The sequence below is a fragment of the Ambystoma mexicanum genome, chromosome 3q (genome assembly GCF_040938575.1).
Source record: "Ambystoma mexicanum isolate Mex_15411 chromosome 3q, UKY_AmexF1_1, whole genome shotgun sequence".
Classification (NCBI taxonomy): Eukaryota; Metazoa; Chordata; class Amphibia; order Caudata; family Ambystomatidae; genus Ambystoma; species Ambystoma mexicanum.
Window position 1 is genome coordinate 371,172,020 of NC_090926.1, and position 17,684 is coordinate 371,189,703.

General features: G+C 51.9%; 1 protein-coding gene across 2 annotated transcripts in view; it reads left to right on the forward strand.

Annotated features, from left to right (window-relative positions):
* SPARC (secreted protein acidic and cysteine rich) overlaps nucleotides 1-17,684 on the forward strand; it is a 40,710-nt gene that overhangs the window by 21,003 nt on the left and 2,023 nt on the right. For both annotated transcript variants that reach the window (XM_069653998.1, XM_069653999.1), the window contains exons 3-9: nucleotides 5,843-5,890; nucleotides 6,128-6,218; nucleotides 10,477-10,598; nucleotides 11,633-11,753; nucleotides 13,028-13,161; nucleotides 16,509-16,657; nucleotides 17,323-17,471. In XM_069653998.1, coding sequence (XP_069510099.1) covers nucleotides 5,843-5,890; nucleotides 6,128-6,218; nucleotides 10,477-10,598; nucleotides 11,633-11,753; nucleotides 13,028-13,161; nucleotides 16,509-16,657; nucleotides 17,323-17,471 — 814 coding nt within the window. The remainder of the gene's footprint in view (nucleotides 1-5,842; nucleotides 5,891-6,127; nucleotides 6,219-10,476; nucleotides 10,599-11,632; nucleotides 11,754-13,027; nucleotides 13,162-16,508; nucleotides 16,658-17,322; nucleotides 17,472-17,684) is intronic.

Consider the following 17,684-nt stretch of genomic DNA (forward strand, 5'->3'; position numbering starts at 1 on the left):
TAGGGGAGACTTTTAGAGCTGTTATGAAGTGTCCTTCTGGTTGGCGTGTAGGGGAGAATCCTAGAGCTGGTATGCAGTGCCCCCCTGGTTGGAGTGTGGGGGAGACTCATAGAGCTGGTATGCAGTGCCCCCCTGGTTGGAGTGTAGGGGAGACTCCTAGAGCTGGTATGCAGTGCCCCCCTGGTTGGAGTGTAGGGGAGACTCCTAGAGCTGGTATGCAGTGCCCCCTGGTTGGAGTGTAGGGGAGGCTCCTAGAGCTGGTATGCAGTGCTCCCCTGGTTGGAGTGTAGGGGAGACTCCTAGAGCTGGTATGCAGTGCCCCCCTGGTTGGAGTGTAGGGGAGACTTCTAGAGCTGGTATGCAGTGCCCCCCTGGTTGGAGTGTAGGGGAGACTCCTAGAGCTGGTATGCAGTGCCCCCCTGGTTGGAGTGTAGGGGAGACTCCTAGAGCTGGTATGCAGTGCCCCCCTGGTTGGAGTTTAGGGGAGACTCCTAGAGCTGGTATGCAGTGCCCCCCTGGTTGGAGTGTAGGGGAGACTCCTAGAGCTGGTATGCAGTGCCCCCCTGGTTGGAGTGTAGGGGAGACTCCTAGAGCTGGTATGCAGTGCCCCCCTGGTTGGAGTGTAGGGGAGACTCCTAGAGCTGGTATGCAGTGCTCCCCTGGTTGGAGTGTAGGGGAGACTCCTAGAGCTGGTATGCAGTGCCCCCCCTGGTTGGAGTGTAGGGGAGACTCCTAGAGCTGGTATGCAGTGCCCCCCTGGTTGGAGTGTAGGGGAGACTCCTAGAGCTGGTATGCAGTGCCCCCCTGGTTGGAGTGTAGGGGAGACTTTTAGAGCTGTTATGAATTTTCCTCTGGTTGGAGTGTAGGGGAGACTCCTAGAGCTGGTATGCAGTGCCCCCCTGGTTGGAGTGTAGGGGAGACTCCTAGAGCTGGTATGCAGTGCCCCCTGGTTGGAGTGTAGGGGAGACTCCTAGAGCTGGTATGCAGTGCCCCCCCTGGTTGGAGTGTAGGGGAGACTCCTCGTGCTGGTGTGCAGTGCCACCCTGGTTGGAGTGTAGGGGAGACTCCTAGTGCTGGTATGCAGTGCCCCCTGGTTGGAGTGTAAGGGAGACTCCTAAAGCTGGTGTGCAGTGCCCCCCTGGTTGGAGTGTAGGGGAGACTCCTAGAGCTGGTGTGCAGTGCCCCCTGTTTGTATTGTAGGGGAGACTCCTAGAGCTGGTGTGCAGTGCCCCCCTTGTTGGAGTGTAGGGGAGACTCCTAGAGCTGGTATGCAGTGCCCCCCTGGTTGGAGTGTAGGGGAGACTCCTAGAGCTGGTATGCAGTGCCCCCCTGGTTGGAGTGTAGAGGAGACTCCTAGAGCTGGTATGCAGTGACCCCCTGGTTGGACTGTAGGGGAGACTCCTAGAGCTGGTATGCAGTGACCCCCTGGTTGGACTGTAGGGGAGACTCCTAGAGCTGGTATGCAGTGCCCCTCTGGTTGGAGTGTAGGGGAGTCTCCTAGAGCTGGTATGCAGTGCCCCCCTGGTTGGAGTGTAGGGGAGACTCCTAGAGCTGGTATGCAGTGCCCCCCTGGTTGGAGTGTAGGGGAGACTCCTAGAGCTGGTATGCAGTGCCCCCCTGGTTGGAGTGTAGGGGAGACTCCTAGAGCTGGTATGCAGTGCCCCTCTGGTTGGAGTGTAGGGGAGTCTCCTAGAGCTGGTATGCAGTGCCCCCCTGGTTGGAGTGTAGGGGAGGCTCCTAGAGCTGGTATGCAGTGCTCCCCTGGTTGGAGTGTAGGGGAGACTCCTAGAGCTGATATGCAGTGCCCCCCCCTGGTTGGAGTGTAGGGGAGACACTCCTAGAGCTGATATGCAGTGCCCCCCCTGGTTGGAGTGTAGGGGAGACTCCTAGAGCTGGTATGCAGTGCTCCCCTGGTTGGAGTGTAGGGGAGCCTCCTAGAGCTGGTATGCAGTGCTCCCCTGGTTGGAGTGTAGGGGAGACTCCTAGAGCTGGTATGCAGTGCCCCCCCCGGTTGGAGTGTAGGAGAGACTCCTAGAGCTGGTATGCAGTGCCTCCCCCCCTGGTTGGAGTGTAGAGGAGACTCCTAGAGCTGGTATGCAGTGCCCCCCTGGTTGGAGTGTAGGGGAGAATCCTAGAGCTGGTATGCAGTGGCCCCCTGGTTGGAGTGTAGGGGAGTATCCTAGAGCTGGTATGCAGTGACCCCCTGGTTGGAGTGTAGGGGAGACTCCTAGAGCTGGTATGCAGTGCCCCTCTGGTTGGAGTGTAGGGGAGACTCCTAGAGCTGGTATGCAGTGCCCCCCTGGTTGGAGTGTAGGGGAGACTCCTAGAGCTGGTATGCAGTGCCCCCCTGGTTGGAGTCTAGGGGAGGCTCGTAGAGCTGGTATGCAGTGCCCCCCTGGTTGGAGTCTAGGGGAGGCTCGTAGAGCTGGTATGCAGTGCCCCCCCCTAGTTGTAGTGTAGGGAAGACTCCTAGAGCTGGTATGCAGTGCCCCTCTGGTTGGAGTGTAGGGGAGACTTCTAGAGCTGGTATACAGTGCCCCCCTGGTTGGAGTGTAGGGGAGACTTTTAGAGCTGTTATGAAGTGTCCTTCTGGTTGGCGTGTAGGGGAGAATCCTAGAGCTGGTATGCAGTGCCCCCCTGGTTGGAGTGTGGGGGAGACTCATAGAGCTGGTATGCAGTGCCCCCCTGGTTGGAGTGTAGGGGAGACTCCTAGAGCTGGTATGCAGTGCCCCCCTGGTTGGAGTGTAGGGGAGACTCCTAGAGCTGGTATGCAGTGCCCCCTGGTTGGAGTGTAGGGGAGGCTCCTAGAGCTGGTATGCAGTGCTCCCCTGGTTGGAGTGTAGGGGAGACTCCTAGAGCTGGTATGCAGTGCCCCCCTGGTTGGAGTGTAGGGGAGACTTCTAGAGCTGGTATGCAGTGCCCCCCTGGTTGGAGTGTAGGGGAGACTCCTAGAGCTGGTATGCAGTGCCCCCCTGGTTGGAGTGTAGGGGAGACTCCTAGAGCTGGTATGCAGTGCCCCACTGGTTGGAGTGTAGGGGAGACTCCTAGAGCTGGTATGCAGTGCCCCCCTGGTTGGAGTGTAGGGGAGACTCCTAGAGCTGGTATGCAGTGCCCCCCTGGTTGGAGTGTAGGGGAGACTCCTAGAGCTGGTATGCAGTGTCCCCCTGGTTGGAGTGTAGGGGAGACTCCTAGAGCTGGTATGCAGTGCTCCCCTGGTTGGAGTGTAGGGGATACTCCTAGAGCTGGTATGCAGTGCCCCCCCTGGTTGGAGTGTAGGGGAGACTCCTAGAGCTGGTATGCAGTGCCCCCCTGGTTGGAGTGTAGGGGAGACTCCTAGAGCTGGTATGCAGTGCCCCCCTGGTTGGAGTGTAGGGGAGACTTTTAGAGCTGTTATGAATTGTCCTCTGGTTGGAGTGTAGGGGAGACTCCTAGAGCTGGTATGCAGTGCCCCCCTGGTTGGAGTGTAGGGGAGACTCCTAGAGCTGGTATGCAGTGCCCCCCTGGTTGGAGTGTAGGGGAGACTCCTAGAGCTGGTATGCAGTGCCCCCCCTGGTTGGAGTGTAGGGGAGACTCCTCGTGCTGGTGTGCAGTGCCGCCCTGGTTGGAGTGTAGGGGAGACTCCTAGTGCTGGTATGCAGTGCCCCCTGGTTGGAGTGTAAGGGAGACTCCTAAAGCTGGTGTGCAGTGCCCCCCTGGTTGGAGTGTAGGGGAGACTCCTAGAGCTGGTGTGCAGTGCCCCCTGTTTGTATTGTAGGGGAGACTCCTAGAGCTGGTGTGCAGTGCCCCCCTTGTTGGAGTGTAGGGGAGACTCCTAGAGCTGGTATGCAGTGCCCCCCTGGTTGGAGTGTAGGGGAGACTCCTAGAGCTGGTATGCAGTGCCCCCCTGGTTGGAGTGTAGAGGAGACTCCTAGAGCTGGTATGCAGTGACCCCCTGGTTGGACTGTAGGGGAGACTCCTAGAGCTGGTATGCAGTGACCCCCTGGTTGGACTGTAGGGGAGACTCCTAGAGCTGGTATGCAGTGCCCCTCTGGTTGGAGTGTAGGGGAGTCTCCTAGAGCTGGTATGCAGTGCCCCCCTGGTTGGAGTGTAGGGGAGACTCCTAGAGCTGGTATGCAGTGCCCCCCCTGGTTGGAGTGTAGGGGAGACTCCTAGAGCTGGTATGCAGTGCCGCCCTGGTTGGAGTGTAGGGGAGACTCCTAGAGCTGGTATGCAGTGCCCCCTGGTTGGAGTGTAGGGGAGACTCCTAGAGCTGGTGTGCAGTGCCCCCCTGGTTGGAGTGTAGGGGAGACTCCTAGAGCTGGTGTGCAGTGCCCCCTGTTTGTATTGTAGGGGAGACTCCTAGAGCTGGTGTGCAGTGCCCCCCTTGTTGGAGTGTAGGGGAGACTCCTAGAGCTGGTATGCAGTGTCCCCCTGGTTGGAGTGTAGGGGAGACTCCAAGAGCTGGTATGCAGTGCCCCCCTGGTTGGAGTGTAGGGGAGACTCCTAGAGCTGGTATGCAGTGACCCCCTGGTTGGACTGTAGGGGAGACTCCTAGAGCTGGTATGCAGTGACCCCCTGGTTGGACTGTAGGGGAGACTCCTAGAGCTGGTATGCAGTGACCCCCTGGTTGGACTGTAGGGGAGACTCCTAGAGCTGGCATGCAGTGCCCCTCTGGTTGGAGTGTAGGGGAGACTCCTAGAGCTGGTATGCAGTGCCCCCCTGGTTGGAGTGTAGGGGAGACTCCTAGAGCTGGTATGCAGTGCCGCCCTGGTTGGAGTGTAGGGGAGACTCCTAGAGCTGGTATGCAGTGCCCCCTGGTTGGAGTGTAGGGGAGACTCCTAGAGCTGGTGTGCAGTGCCCCCCTGGTTGGAGTGTAGGGGAGACTCCTAGAGCTGGTGTGCAGTGCCCCCTGTTTGTATTGTAGGGGAGACTCCTAGAGCTGGTGTGCAGTGCCCCCCTTGTTGGAGTGTAGGGGAGACTCCTAGAGCTGGTATGCAGTGCCCCCCTGGTTGGAGTGTAGGGGAGACTCCAAGAGCTGGTATGCAGTGCCCCCCTGGTTGGAGTGTAGGGGAGACTCCTAGAGCTGGTATGCAGTGACCCCCTGGTTGGACTGTAGGGGAGACTCCTAGAGCTGGTATGCAGTGACCCCCTGGTTGGACTGTAGGGGAGACTCCTAGAGCTGGTATGCAGTGACCCCCTGGTTGGACTGTAGGGGAGACTCCTAGAGCTGGCATGCAGTGCCCCTCTGGTTGGAGTGTAGGGGAGACTCCTAGAGCTGGTATGCAGTGCCCCCCTGGTTGGAGTGTAGGGGAGACTCCTAGAGCTGGTATGCAGTGCCCCCCTGGTTGGACTGTAGGGGAGACTCTTAAACCTGCAAGGTAATGCCTCTCTGCCTCTGAACTATATCTACATGTGGGCCGGGGCCGGGTTATTTGTTTCTTAAAGAGACCAACAGCGCCTTCAGAATGTGTCCCCATTCCTGATCCCAGCATGGCTCTGAAGAGGAGAGTCTGTAAAACAAAGTAGGCACCACAAAGTCAAGTAAACTCTGGGTTTCCCTGCAGGCCTGTCCATGCTTGTCTCTGAGAGGTGCCGCAGGGTTCTGTGCACAATGGCGGAGAGTGGCACAGTGCCCCAATATGTCTATGGTTCTTCTGTTGCAAGTGGGAGAATTGAGGGATGCCTTAGAGGTCTAGACATTCTCCCCAGGCATGGTGCCACACCAGGCCCAGGTGGAGGGTACTGGTTCATGTTTTGGCGTGTGCATGTCTTGCACTCTTCACCTGGAAGAAGGCGGTCGTCGGGGGTTCTGTGTCTTGCAGCTGGCTCCCATTGATCGTTCTTTGGTCTTTCCTTCCTACAGCAGCAGGATGCTCTGCCAGAAGAGGCGGAGGTGGTCGAGGATGCCGAGGTGAGATAAAACACAATTCTGTCGTGTCTCGTAACCCTGTTCTCTCTTCACTGCTACCCAGAGTCCTGTCCACACCCTCCTGCATTCCATGATTCCTCTGCCAACCTGTCTGTTTCTACTTCGATCTATCCCCTTTTGCACTCCCACCTTCTTCATGGAGAAGTCCATTAGGCAATCTGTTTTCCACTTTAGCCAATCAGAGCACAGGGCTGATTAGGATGTTTTAACATTTTCCAGGAGGTGCTTGGGGTGAATCCCGTGCAGGTCGAGGTTGGCGAGTTTGATGAAGCCATCGAGGACGAGGAGGAGGAAGTCGTGGCTCCAGAGAGTAAGCAGATTTTCCTTATAACTATGAATTACTGTTTCTTACACGTGGTCCATTCCATGCTCGGTAACAATGGAGAATGGCAGGCAGAAAATCAAGGCGTCAAGGATTGAACATCTTCGGCCACATTGATTGCTGATCTTGGTCCTTTTTAGTATCTCCACTCGCACACTGGCCGCAGAGCTCTGCCTTTCCGCCCAGTGGTTGACCAAGGAACATGGCTTCCTTAGGCCTCTCTACACTTTAACAGAGCTCTGCCTCAACTTTAGTTAAGCTTACTTAAGTGCATATGAGCAATGCCTCCCTCCTTTAGACTCTGCGCCCTGACACTCTGGCTCCTCTGGGCCTCACAACTGTCACACTGACCGAAGAGCCTTGTCTCTTTTGCTTTCTTTGGCTGTCATACAGACTGTGCAGACCCTGGGCTCTCCTCAGTCACAATGGCAGAGGGACATACCTCCTCTGTCGCAATGGCTGTGGAACCTGGTCTCTCGTTGCCTCTTCTTTGTCACACTTGGGGCAGAGAGGCCTCAGTGTCTGCCCCCTTGGCACACTGCCATTGCCCCGCAGTCTTTGGGCCAATCCCCAAGTTCCGTGGCTGTATAAGTGGGACCATCTCCACAACACTTCCCGAAGAACCTGTCCTCTTCGATCCTGTCACCAACACGCTTGCCGCAGAGCCTGCCCTCTCTATGGCTCACCATGGCTTCAGTTCTTTTTCTTCTCAAAGATTGCGTGGGGGCGAAATCCAACAGAAAGTTAGAAGATGTGCCGCCTCTGCCATATGATTGAGCAGTCTGCTGTATCTTCCTGATTTCCCTTTTTCAGCAGCGTAACACAATCTGATCTTATTCTTTCTATTTTGCTGCAGGGTCCGTTTCCTTTATTAGTTTCTAGATCAACGCGGCTGCATGTCCTGGCTTTGTGGTCCCTCTCTGTGGCTCTTTCTTCCCACCCCACTTTGGCTTTGTGGCTCCTTTGCTCTTAGCCTGTTTGTGGAGCCTGGTCTTGCTGCGGCTCCCCACTGTCACGTGTGTAAGAGCTAAGCCCCGGTAGGTCTCTCCCATTTCACTGGCTGTAGAGAGTGACTTCTCTGCTCTCTTTCCGTCAGTATGGGTGCCTGGCCTAAGCTCTCTGTGCCTCTTATCTCTCAGACTGAAGACCTAGGCCTCTGTGGTCTTCTTCCTTCTTACAGACTGCAGAGCTTGACTGCCCTCGCCCTCTTCCCAGGCCTAGCCACACCGGATGGAGAGCCTCATGTGTACTGCTCTGCTTTTCAAACACCTGTTGCTCAGCCTCAGCTCCCTGCCTTGCCCTATTTACTTTTTGCTGACAGGCTCTACATTGCACTTTCTTGCACCTGGTAGTAGAACCTGGCCTGCTGTATAAGTCTTCCTTCTCACTATGGTGTGGAACTCTTTTTCTTTTGGTCTCTTGTCCAGTCTCACTAGCTACAGGGCCTGCCCGTTCTGATTTCCCTTTTCATACACTTGTTGATGAGCCTCACTCCTTTCTCAAATTTGTTGCAGAGCATGGTCTATTTAGTTCTATTCCCTGTCACACTGGCTGCAGGATTTGGCCTCTCTGGGCCTTTATGTGTCACGATGACTGCAGAGTCTGGCCGCTCTGGGTAATTTAGCATCACAGTGGCTGCAGCGTCTGGTTTCTCTTGACCTTTGTGCTTCCACTAGCTTCAGAGTCTGGTCTCTCTGGGTCGTTGTGCTTCACACTGGCTGCAGAGTCTGGCATCACTGGTCTTTATGAGTTACACTGGCTGCAGAGTCGGGCCTCTCTCAGTCCTTTTGAATCAAACTGGCTGCAGAGTCTGGCCTTTCTGGGTCGGCAGGGTCTGCCCTCTCTGATGTCAGTGTGATGCATAAACACCATTTATGCGTTGCACCGGCTGCAGAGTCTGGCAACTCTATGTGTTAATGAGTCACACTGGCTGCAGAGTCTGTCTTCTCTGGGTCTTTATGCATCACACTGGCTGCATAGTTTGACCTCGCTGGGTCTTTATGCACCATTCTGCTGGTGGTTCTGACCTATCTCCGTCTTCATGCTCACCTTGACTGCAGGGTTTGACCTCTCTGGGCCTTTATGCGTCACACTGGTTGCAGAGTCTGGACTCTCTGGGTCTTTATGTGCCACACTGGCTGCAGAGTTTGCAACCAGTGTGATCCATAAATACTCAGAGAGGCTACACTCTGCAGCCAGTGTGATGCATTGCATTAAGACCCAGATAGTTCAAACTCTGCAGCCAGTGTGATGCATACAGAGAGAAGATAGACTCTGCAGCCAGTGTGATTTTCAAAGACCCAGAGAGTTCAAACTCAGCAGCCAGCGTGATGCATAAAGAGCCAGAGCGGTCATACTCTTCAGCCAGTGTGATTCTCAAAGACCCAGAGAGTTCAAACTCTGCAGCCAGTGTGATGCATAAAGAGCCATAGAGGTCAAACTCTGCAGCCAATGTGATGCATAAATAGTCAGAGAGGTCTGACTCTGCAGCCAGTGTGATTCACAAAGACCCAGAGAGTTCAAACTCTGCAGCCAGTGTGATGCATAAAGAGACAGAGAGGTCACACTCTGCAGCCGGTGTGGCACATAAAGACCCAGAGAGGTAGGCCCCTGCAGTCAAGGTGAGCATAAAGACCCAGCTAGTTTGGAAACCTCCAGCACCATAGTGTACAGATGACCTGTTCTTGGACTCCCACACTGGCTACAGAGCCTGGCTTTTCCATGATCTCTCAAACAGGCTGCAGACCTTCGTCTGTTCTAAGACTATGACTGGCTGCAGAGCCTGACCTCGTCTGAAACTCTCATGGGGCTGCAGAGCCTGCTTCATTTTTGGACTCTACCACAGACCTGCAGAAAGTGGTTTATTCTGGTATCTAGGCAGGCTGCAGAACCACCCATGTTTGTTTCCATGTGATAATTAATGTCCCTGCAAAAATGTCGTCTGACAAAAATGACGCAAGAAAATGGCTGTGGTTTCAACGGACATTATCACATTGAACATGCGGGGGACACCCCTGCAACTCCCAAAACCTTTTTTTTTCAAGGAGGGTGGGGGGCACCCCATTTACACCTCTCCCCTTGACCCCATACATATGGTCGCCATATATAAAGTAGCCACAGACATTTCCCGTTGACCATTTGTATGGCCACCATATATATGGGGATAATATTACCGGATACCCCCTGTTTGCGACTCTCAAACAGACTGCATTGCTTGGCCTCTCCTGGGGCTCTCACACTTGCTGCAGTGCTTGGCCTCTCCTAAGGCTCCCACGCTTGAGGCAGAGCATGGCCTCTCCTGGGGCTTCCACACTTGCTGCAGTGCTTGGCCTCTCCTGGGGCTCCCACACTTGAGGCAGAGCATGGCCTCTCCTGGGGCTCCCACACTCGCTGCAGTGCTTGGCCTCTCCTGGGACTCCCACGCTTGCTGCAGTGCTTGGCCTCTCCTGGGGCTCCCACACTTGAGGCAGAGCATGGCCTCTCCTGGGACTCCCGCACCTGCTGCAGAGCATGGCCTCTCCTGGGGCTCCCGCACCTGCTGCAGAGCATGGCCTCTCCTGGGACTTCCACACTTGCTGCAGTGCTTGGCCTCTCCTGGGGCTCCCGCACTTGCTGCAGAGCATGGTCTCTCCTGGGGCTCCCACACTTGCTGCAGTGCTTGGCCTCTCCTGGGGCTCCCACGCTTGCTGCAGTGCTTGGCCTCTCCTGGGGCTCCCACGCTTGCTGCAAAGCGTGGCCTCTTTCAGGACCGTGGTTTCATGATCTGGAACTGTAGTGCACATGTGATAGAACCTGTATCCAGTTTCCTGGGAGTGAACTCTTCCTTCATCACTTGTCTTACCCTTCTCACAATAATATTGCAGCACAGTTCAAATGCAGAACACTGAATCACCAATGGGTCCTCCCTGGACATTTAGAAGCCAAAAAACCCAACAGTAGCTCTAGAGATCAGTGACTTCCTCGAGATGTGGCCAAGGGCCTTGCCACTCACCCAGGAACTCCTTGCACCCAGAGCAGAGCATTGTGGCAAGAAGGCGGCTTCCCATTGTTCAGTGCCCTACCACCGCTCACTGGTCTTGCTTGACGTGGTACGTGTGCTCCCTAACAACTGTTAAGAGGCACCGCTCTCCCTATAGCTTGCCTATGTCATGGGGCGGTGATGGGAACAGCACGTGTCCCTGAGTATGATTGTGGCCAGAGTACCTGCATGTTGTGCCTCTCTCACTTTTCCCGTCTCTTCTTACAGACCCATGCCTCAACCATCACTGCAAGCACGGAAAGGTGTGCGAGGTGGATGAAAGCAACAACCCCATGTGCGTGTGCCAGGACCCCACCAGCTGCCCAGCGAGCGTCAGCGAGTTTGAGCGGGTAAGGTGGAAAGAGAGGAGGCTCTCAAGACTGCAACAGCGGGATTCAGGGGCAACTTGTGCTTCTACAGAAGAGACCAGTGAGGGTTCAAAATCTGTTCAACCACTGTGCACCTCAGTGTTGCACCCCTGCTGCTCAGGATGCAGCAGGGAAGGGTAATCACACTGCTGCACCAGAGAGATCTCAGGACAGGTTATCAAGGGCTGACACTGCTATAGCCACACATTTCATCACCTGTGGATCAGTGCATACTGCTGCATAAGCAAAACCTGACATTTTAAGAGCTAAGGCTGTGCCACCAGCAAGATTCAGGGAGTTAGTGGAGGGTTGATACCGCGACATAAACAAGATCCAGCGACTGAAGCGAGAGGGGTGCTGTTAGGTGGTGAGTACATGCTTATGGCCTCGAGGAGAGCTCCTGCTGCTGGACCAACTAGACTTGGGCGGAGCAAGGATGGCTAGTACCGCTGCACCACAAAAGCCATATTCCCACTGCCTGGGGTAAATCCTTGTACTGCTACTCCAACTGGACCAGAGAAAACTCTCAAGTGGTTTAGGGTCTGGCAGGGCCGATACTGGTACACCAATGAAACCTAGCGGGTGAGGGATATCCTCTGTATGATTCACAAGCAGTGCTTTGAGGGGTGTGGGAGGAATTTGGACCTGCACATACAGCTTCACTAGGGAAGCTCGGTGGACTGGGGTGTTTCTTGAAGTGCTGCTCCTGCAATCCAATGGGGGGAGCAAGGTGGGATCAGCTGCAACAGGGAGAGGCCAAGCGAACCAAGGCGGTTCTTGCTGCTGTCCAATCAAAACTTTGCAGCGGGGTAATGGCTCAAACTGCTGGAAAGGCAGCGCTCAGTTGTTGCGCAGGGTTGTGGGGGCGGGGGTTGCTAATGCTGGTACACCAACAAGGATTAAGGTTGGCTTGAATCGGGGGGCGGGGTGGGAGGGCTGCCAGGGACCGGTCTACTGTATGCATGTAACCTCTGCTGCTCCCTTTGATATCCTTTTGATTTCTATTTCCAATGCAGGTGTGCAGCAATGACAACAAGACCTACGAGTCTACCTGCCAATTCTTCGCCACCAAATGTGCCCTTGAGGGAACAAAGAAGGGCCATAAACTGCACCTGGACTACATCGGACCCTGCAAATGTAGGTTAAGCCGAGCGCCCAGGCTCAGTAATGTTTCTTATCTTTCCATTCTACATGACTAGGCCGCTACTGTGGCCAAATCCCTTCCTCGCTAATCATTGTTTCATCCTCTACCTCTTTCTACTTAGTCTCCCTTTATTCCTTCATCTATTGCCTGTTTTGTAGCCCTTCTTTCTCCCAGCAACCATTGGTTCATTTGCCACCCCACTCTCTCTCCCTCTCTCTCTCTATTTCTCTTCCCCTCTCTCTCTCTCTCTCTCTCTCTTCCCTCTTTCACTCTTCTTCCCCATATTCCGGTTCCCCTTTTCTCTGTCTCTTGAACCTTACCCAATAGTTAACCTTTTCTCTCCTTTTCGCCATTCATGGAACCCTTAGCTTTCTTCATCCTTCCCTTCCTCCGTCTGTTGTCCCATTTACCGTCTCCCTTTCAATTTCCGCCGTCTAAGCCCCTGCCTCTCTCGCTCCTTCCCTCTCCCCTTTCATTACCTCCATTGCTTGTTCCCTTCTTTTTCTCTCTTCCATCCTCATAAATGACGATGTGCCCCTTTCCTTCCTTTCATCTATTGCTCATTTGCCCTTTTCCTTCTCTCCCTTCCTCTCTACTTCCTTCTGTTATTCCATACCCTTTCCCTCTGCCTCCTTACAGCCATTGGCATGCCCCCTTCTCTCATCCACTCGATCTCTCTCCGTCTCTCTAAACACATTTCCCCATTCCCCTCCTTTTCTCTCTCCCTCCATCTCAGCTTTCCTTCCTTGTGTCCTTGTCCTGGCAGTTAGGTCTAGGATAGTTGTTCCCAGGCTATGTTTTGCCCTTATCGAGGGGACGCATGGAGTGGCTAGGGATATGGAGGCAGTCTCCTCTGAGTAGAGAGTGTGTTGCCCTCCACGAGGGGAGGGCTGCAGAGTAGCTGTCTCCTGTGGGTGTCTTGCCTTTCTTGGGTGACGGCCGGGGTTGTTGGCGATAAAAAGTGAGGTCTGTATTACCTTTTGAGCTCTGCCAAAGTATTGTCCTCATGCAAGTGAGCTAAGGCTGTGTGGCTATCACCGCCCATCCACAGCCTGTCCACCTAGAGATGGGTGAGACACCACTGGCTATATCTGCTGTGTTATGCACCTGCGCCATTCATATGCAAGCTGATAAAGTGAGATTTCTCTACTATGGAAATGTTTGACAAAGAGGGGGCACTCCTCTGACTTTTGCAGGGGCTGTACTTCTCATTTATGCCTTTGGGGATGCATCTGACGCCGATTGGTCCCATTTCATTGTGTTGCAGATATTGCTCCCTGCCTCGACCTGGAGCTGACAGAGTTTCCTCTGCGCATGCGCGACTGGCTGAAGAACGTGCTCGTCACTCTGTACGAAAGAGACGAGGACAACAACCTGCTCAACGAGAAACAGAAACTCAGGGTAAGCACGCGACAAGGAACCCCACAAGACACAGGGCACGTCTGAAAAAAAGACAGCGTGCACTAGTGACAGGTCTCAAATTATGCACAGAACAACTACACACACACATACCCACGAACACACACACCCACGCGATACACATAGACATATCACATACACGGTGTAGTGCAGTGAACAGGATGTATATGAGACAGAACAATATAAGAGAGAATTGCCATATAGAGAGCAAAACCGCAGACAACATATGATAAAAGAAACGACGCCATTTTGAACATTGTCGGTGGCTAGGAACGATCTGGATTCCTAATATACAGAAAAAGAAATAAAATAAGCATTAAAGTTGTAAAAAAACAAACAAACAGGACAGTGAATTATGTGCAGAGAGGAACAAAATGGCGATGCCCCTGTTAGTCCCGAGAATCTGAATTATTTTAAGTCATTTAGAGAAAGAGCTCGCTGAAAAGCTGCTGACTGGCAGGCCTTACTTACCCTGATCCAGAAGCAAAGAGAGTTGCAGAGGCCAATGTCATTGCTGCATATCAATGCACTGCTGCTTTACAGACTTCAGAAGCAGCACAGACATGTGCATGCCCGGATAAACAGAAAACCGGGAACTAATCCGACTAATCTGGAACTGGAGATGGTTATGTCTCCTTAAAACCTGCTTGCTAAATTCAGTATAGACGTAAGAAGTGATTGCTACAGAGGGTTTTAGGATTTTCTCTGTAGGACACCTAGGTTTTTGATTAGCTCTATTTTATAACACAGGTGTGTACGAATTATATCAGAGCAAAAAGGTCTCTTAGGTAATGAGCTCATTTCATTATAAAAAGCAAAGCACGGCAAGTCTCCCCGTCTGGCCCCTTTTGTTTGACTTGTGTGTGGAAATAAGGCAAACATCTCAACATCAAACCATTCTGTCACGGAAGCTGGTGGAGGAAATGCTGCTATAAGCAGCTGATCACCTTATAGATACTGCTTCCCAAAATCGAGTGGAACTAGTCAGCCGGGTAGCAGCACGGCTGTGTTTGCAGCATGGATCCTTTATTGATTAGCACGGTGCTCCTAATCCTACAATCACCCCTGTGGAAGTTGAACATTTGAGATAGCAAGCACCATATGAATCACGCATTTCTGTACTAGAAGCAGGAATGCAGGAGCAAATCTAGATTTCAAACAAGTCTAACCCAAATGGAAGTAATAGGGTTTCCAAGACAGGAGATCCCCTGGCCTGTGCATGCTCGGGATTGGCTAAAGAACATACATAATACAAAGAATTGATGACAAAGTGGAATACATTATCCGAGCGTTAACAGTACAGGTACATGTGACAAAGATGCTACTAGTCCAAAAGCTTCATTCTATTTTTTTGATTATTCACTTTTATTTATACCCAGGAAAAGTATTAATAAATGCGATACTCTAGCTGAAATCTTTACCTGGGCTTAAAAAGGCACTTGATAAGTCAGAGGAAAGGTATGCAAGCTCCAGTGAAACCAAAGGATTGTGGGAACTGCACATTTAAATGTATATCTTTGATTGTACACAAAGCCAAAGACTCCGGCATTGATAGGCACTAATATGAATGCGGTGTCTGCCTAAATAATTAATGAAATTATCCAACTCAATGAAATATCTGGTTACCTACAGAAAATTGGGCATGGGGAAATTCTGCAAACAAAAAGGTCTATGCAGAGAGCATTTTCTTGCCAGTTCTGTATCTCACAAATCAGAGAAAAGTCATCAGATCTACTGGATATTTTAGAAATGGACGGTTTACTCCTTCCAAGTTGGCAGGAGCTCATTGAGTTCCTATAGAGAGCAGTTTCAACGCATCCTGAGACCAGGAAAGCAGTCTTTGGTACAAGCAGATTAAAATATCCTCAACAAAGATGCTTCTTGCAAATTCTAAATGTTCAGGTGTCAGAGGCTCACATTTCCAGGCTTAATCAGGAGAACAAAAATGCTCATCACTTAACAAATCAGATATCAGCCTGGTACAAGGAACCACGTTAAAGGTTGGATGATAATTGTAATCCACTAATAAATACATCTAACAAGGGCTTAAGATGCAGATGTCCAGTGAGAGGATAAGTGGTGTATACATTACTTTTGCACTGCGCTAAGTGTAACCTTCTTGAAGAATCGATACTATGTGACAATAAACTTTATGTATCACCATAACCTGTGATAAAGTGTGTGTATCTGCAGAGCAGTGGGGCATGACAAATGTGAGTCCTTCTTTAATTGTTTAATCAATTAATCTAGTGGTATTCAAACTTTTCTACTCTGATCCCCCTTGAGTAAAACTATTGTTGTTGCCCCTGCCAGATGCCATATTTGCTTATATTCTCTATTAAAGGCAATCACCGTATTCTCTTTTGAAAGAGCCTCACACCCCCCCCCCCCCCGCCCAGGACATCCTTTGGGCCCCTGCGGGGACAAGCCCCAAAGTTTGAAGACCACTGAATTAATTCCTGCAGAATACGATCAAATGGGTTGTTTGCTTGAATGTTACTGAAAAGATAGACATTTGGAAGAAGCTTTTCAGTTCAGATTATCTGGTGGTAACATCTTAAGAAAGCTAAGACTCTAGAGTATTGGCTCATGGGGGGCTGCTAATGTCTCTTAGATGTGATTACATGAACTGCAGTGCACACAGGCCTGCCAGGCTGGTAGGACTGATAAAACAGGATTAGGATCAGAAAGCCAGGGGTTTGTACACACTGGCAACTTGAATAATGGCCTGAAAACATATTGAATAATATGGTGCAGAGAAGAACACCATATTTTAGAAAACCACACCCAAACAATTTGGGACACACACACACACACACAGACCTGCAACAATGAGCTCACGGGTACACACCCAGTCATCTGTCAGACACCAGAGTGCTTATTCAGAACACAATGCAACAAGTCCATGTCAGACTAATTCTGTGCTCCAACCACACATTGATGACCGTGAGCTTGTGCCATGTCCAGTAGTGCATGCAGTCACCAGTAAAGGCACTAGTGCACCTACAGAGCAATCCTGCACATATGTAGAATAGTATATTAAGCAATAACCAGCCCTCTTCCATTCCAGTGAGTGAATCTACATACATCTCTAATGTACACTAGACGTCTGCAGAGCATCCATCATAAAGCGCATGCACTAACTCCCTCGTCAAGGGCTTTTCAGCTCCACGGGCCCATAGAACATCTCCATGTGCCCCGTGAGTGGCTACACTTGCCTGCCTTACTTGTTTCAGTATCATCAGCGGTGGAATGTTGGCATGAGGGGTCTGTGATTGAGGGGTGAGCTCTATACTGATGACCCTTTTGCCCTACCCTCTCTGGCACAGGTGAAGAAGATCCACGAGAACGAGAAGCGCCTGGAAGCTGGAGACCACTCCATGGAGCTGCTGGCCCGCGACTTTGAGAAGAATTACAACATGTACATCTTCCCCGTCCACTGGCAGTTTGGACAGCTGGACCAGCACCCCATTGATGGGTATGCAACCGTTGCTGTGCCCGGCCCTAAATCATGACCAAAGTAGCAAAGCTAAGATGAGAAAAAGGATGGGCACTTTTAGGCAAAGTAAATTTAGGAGCAGGATTGTGTAGCCACATATTAAGGAGCAAAGGCATATTTCTAAAGAGCGAACTTAAAACAGGCATCAAGGGCCTGTGGACCAGTGTAACGTCTTCCCCAAATCTTACTGAAGGACTGGTAACTTGCTTGGGGTCGCCTGCCCCATGTCATGTTTTTTAACCCCTTAACTTCCAGGCTATTATGCAAGTCTATGCAAAAAGGAAAAGCATATTCGTCCTTGGCACTTAAGGATGGCATCTCATGTACACACCGATGGTAGGCTGGTATCTATTGTATGTTCCATGCCTCATGGATCCCTTTGAAGGCTGGCACGTTCTAAGCATCCTCTGTCACCTGTATCCTTTTGTGCCCAGCATCTCCTGTTTAATATCGTGCCACCTATACAGCTTTGAAAGCCAGTTCATCATTTCTGATATCTAGCCTGCTATATAGCCCTGAAGGCTGGTATCTCATGTGCAAGGCCTTCGATTACCGCCCCCTTTTAAAGGTTACTATCTCACACTGTCTCACGCAGGCCCCTTACCTTTGCCTGTGGCTGATCTCTGTCTGTCTGCTCCCTTCAGGTTCCTGTCCCACACCGAGCTGTCTCCCCTCCGTGCCCCACTGATCCCCATGGAGCACTGCACCACCCGATTCTTCGAAGAGTGCGATTCCGACAGCGACAAGTACATCGCCCTGGAAGAGTGGGCCAAATGCTTCGGGATCAAGGAACGTAAGTATCAACCGTTAGAAGGGAATTGACGTTAGTACTTTCAGGTCAAACTGGCGGCCCACCTGACATACAAAGTCAGGGTAATGTCCTAGAGTGAGTAGATCCTGGTACCTGACACAGAAAACATTGCACGAGAAATCAAGTAATAAGGCTATAAACTCATTTGTACCATTACTCCTCATGGAGGTCCTAGTTTACAAAGTCCAGAGCGTT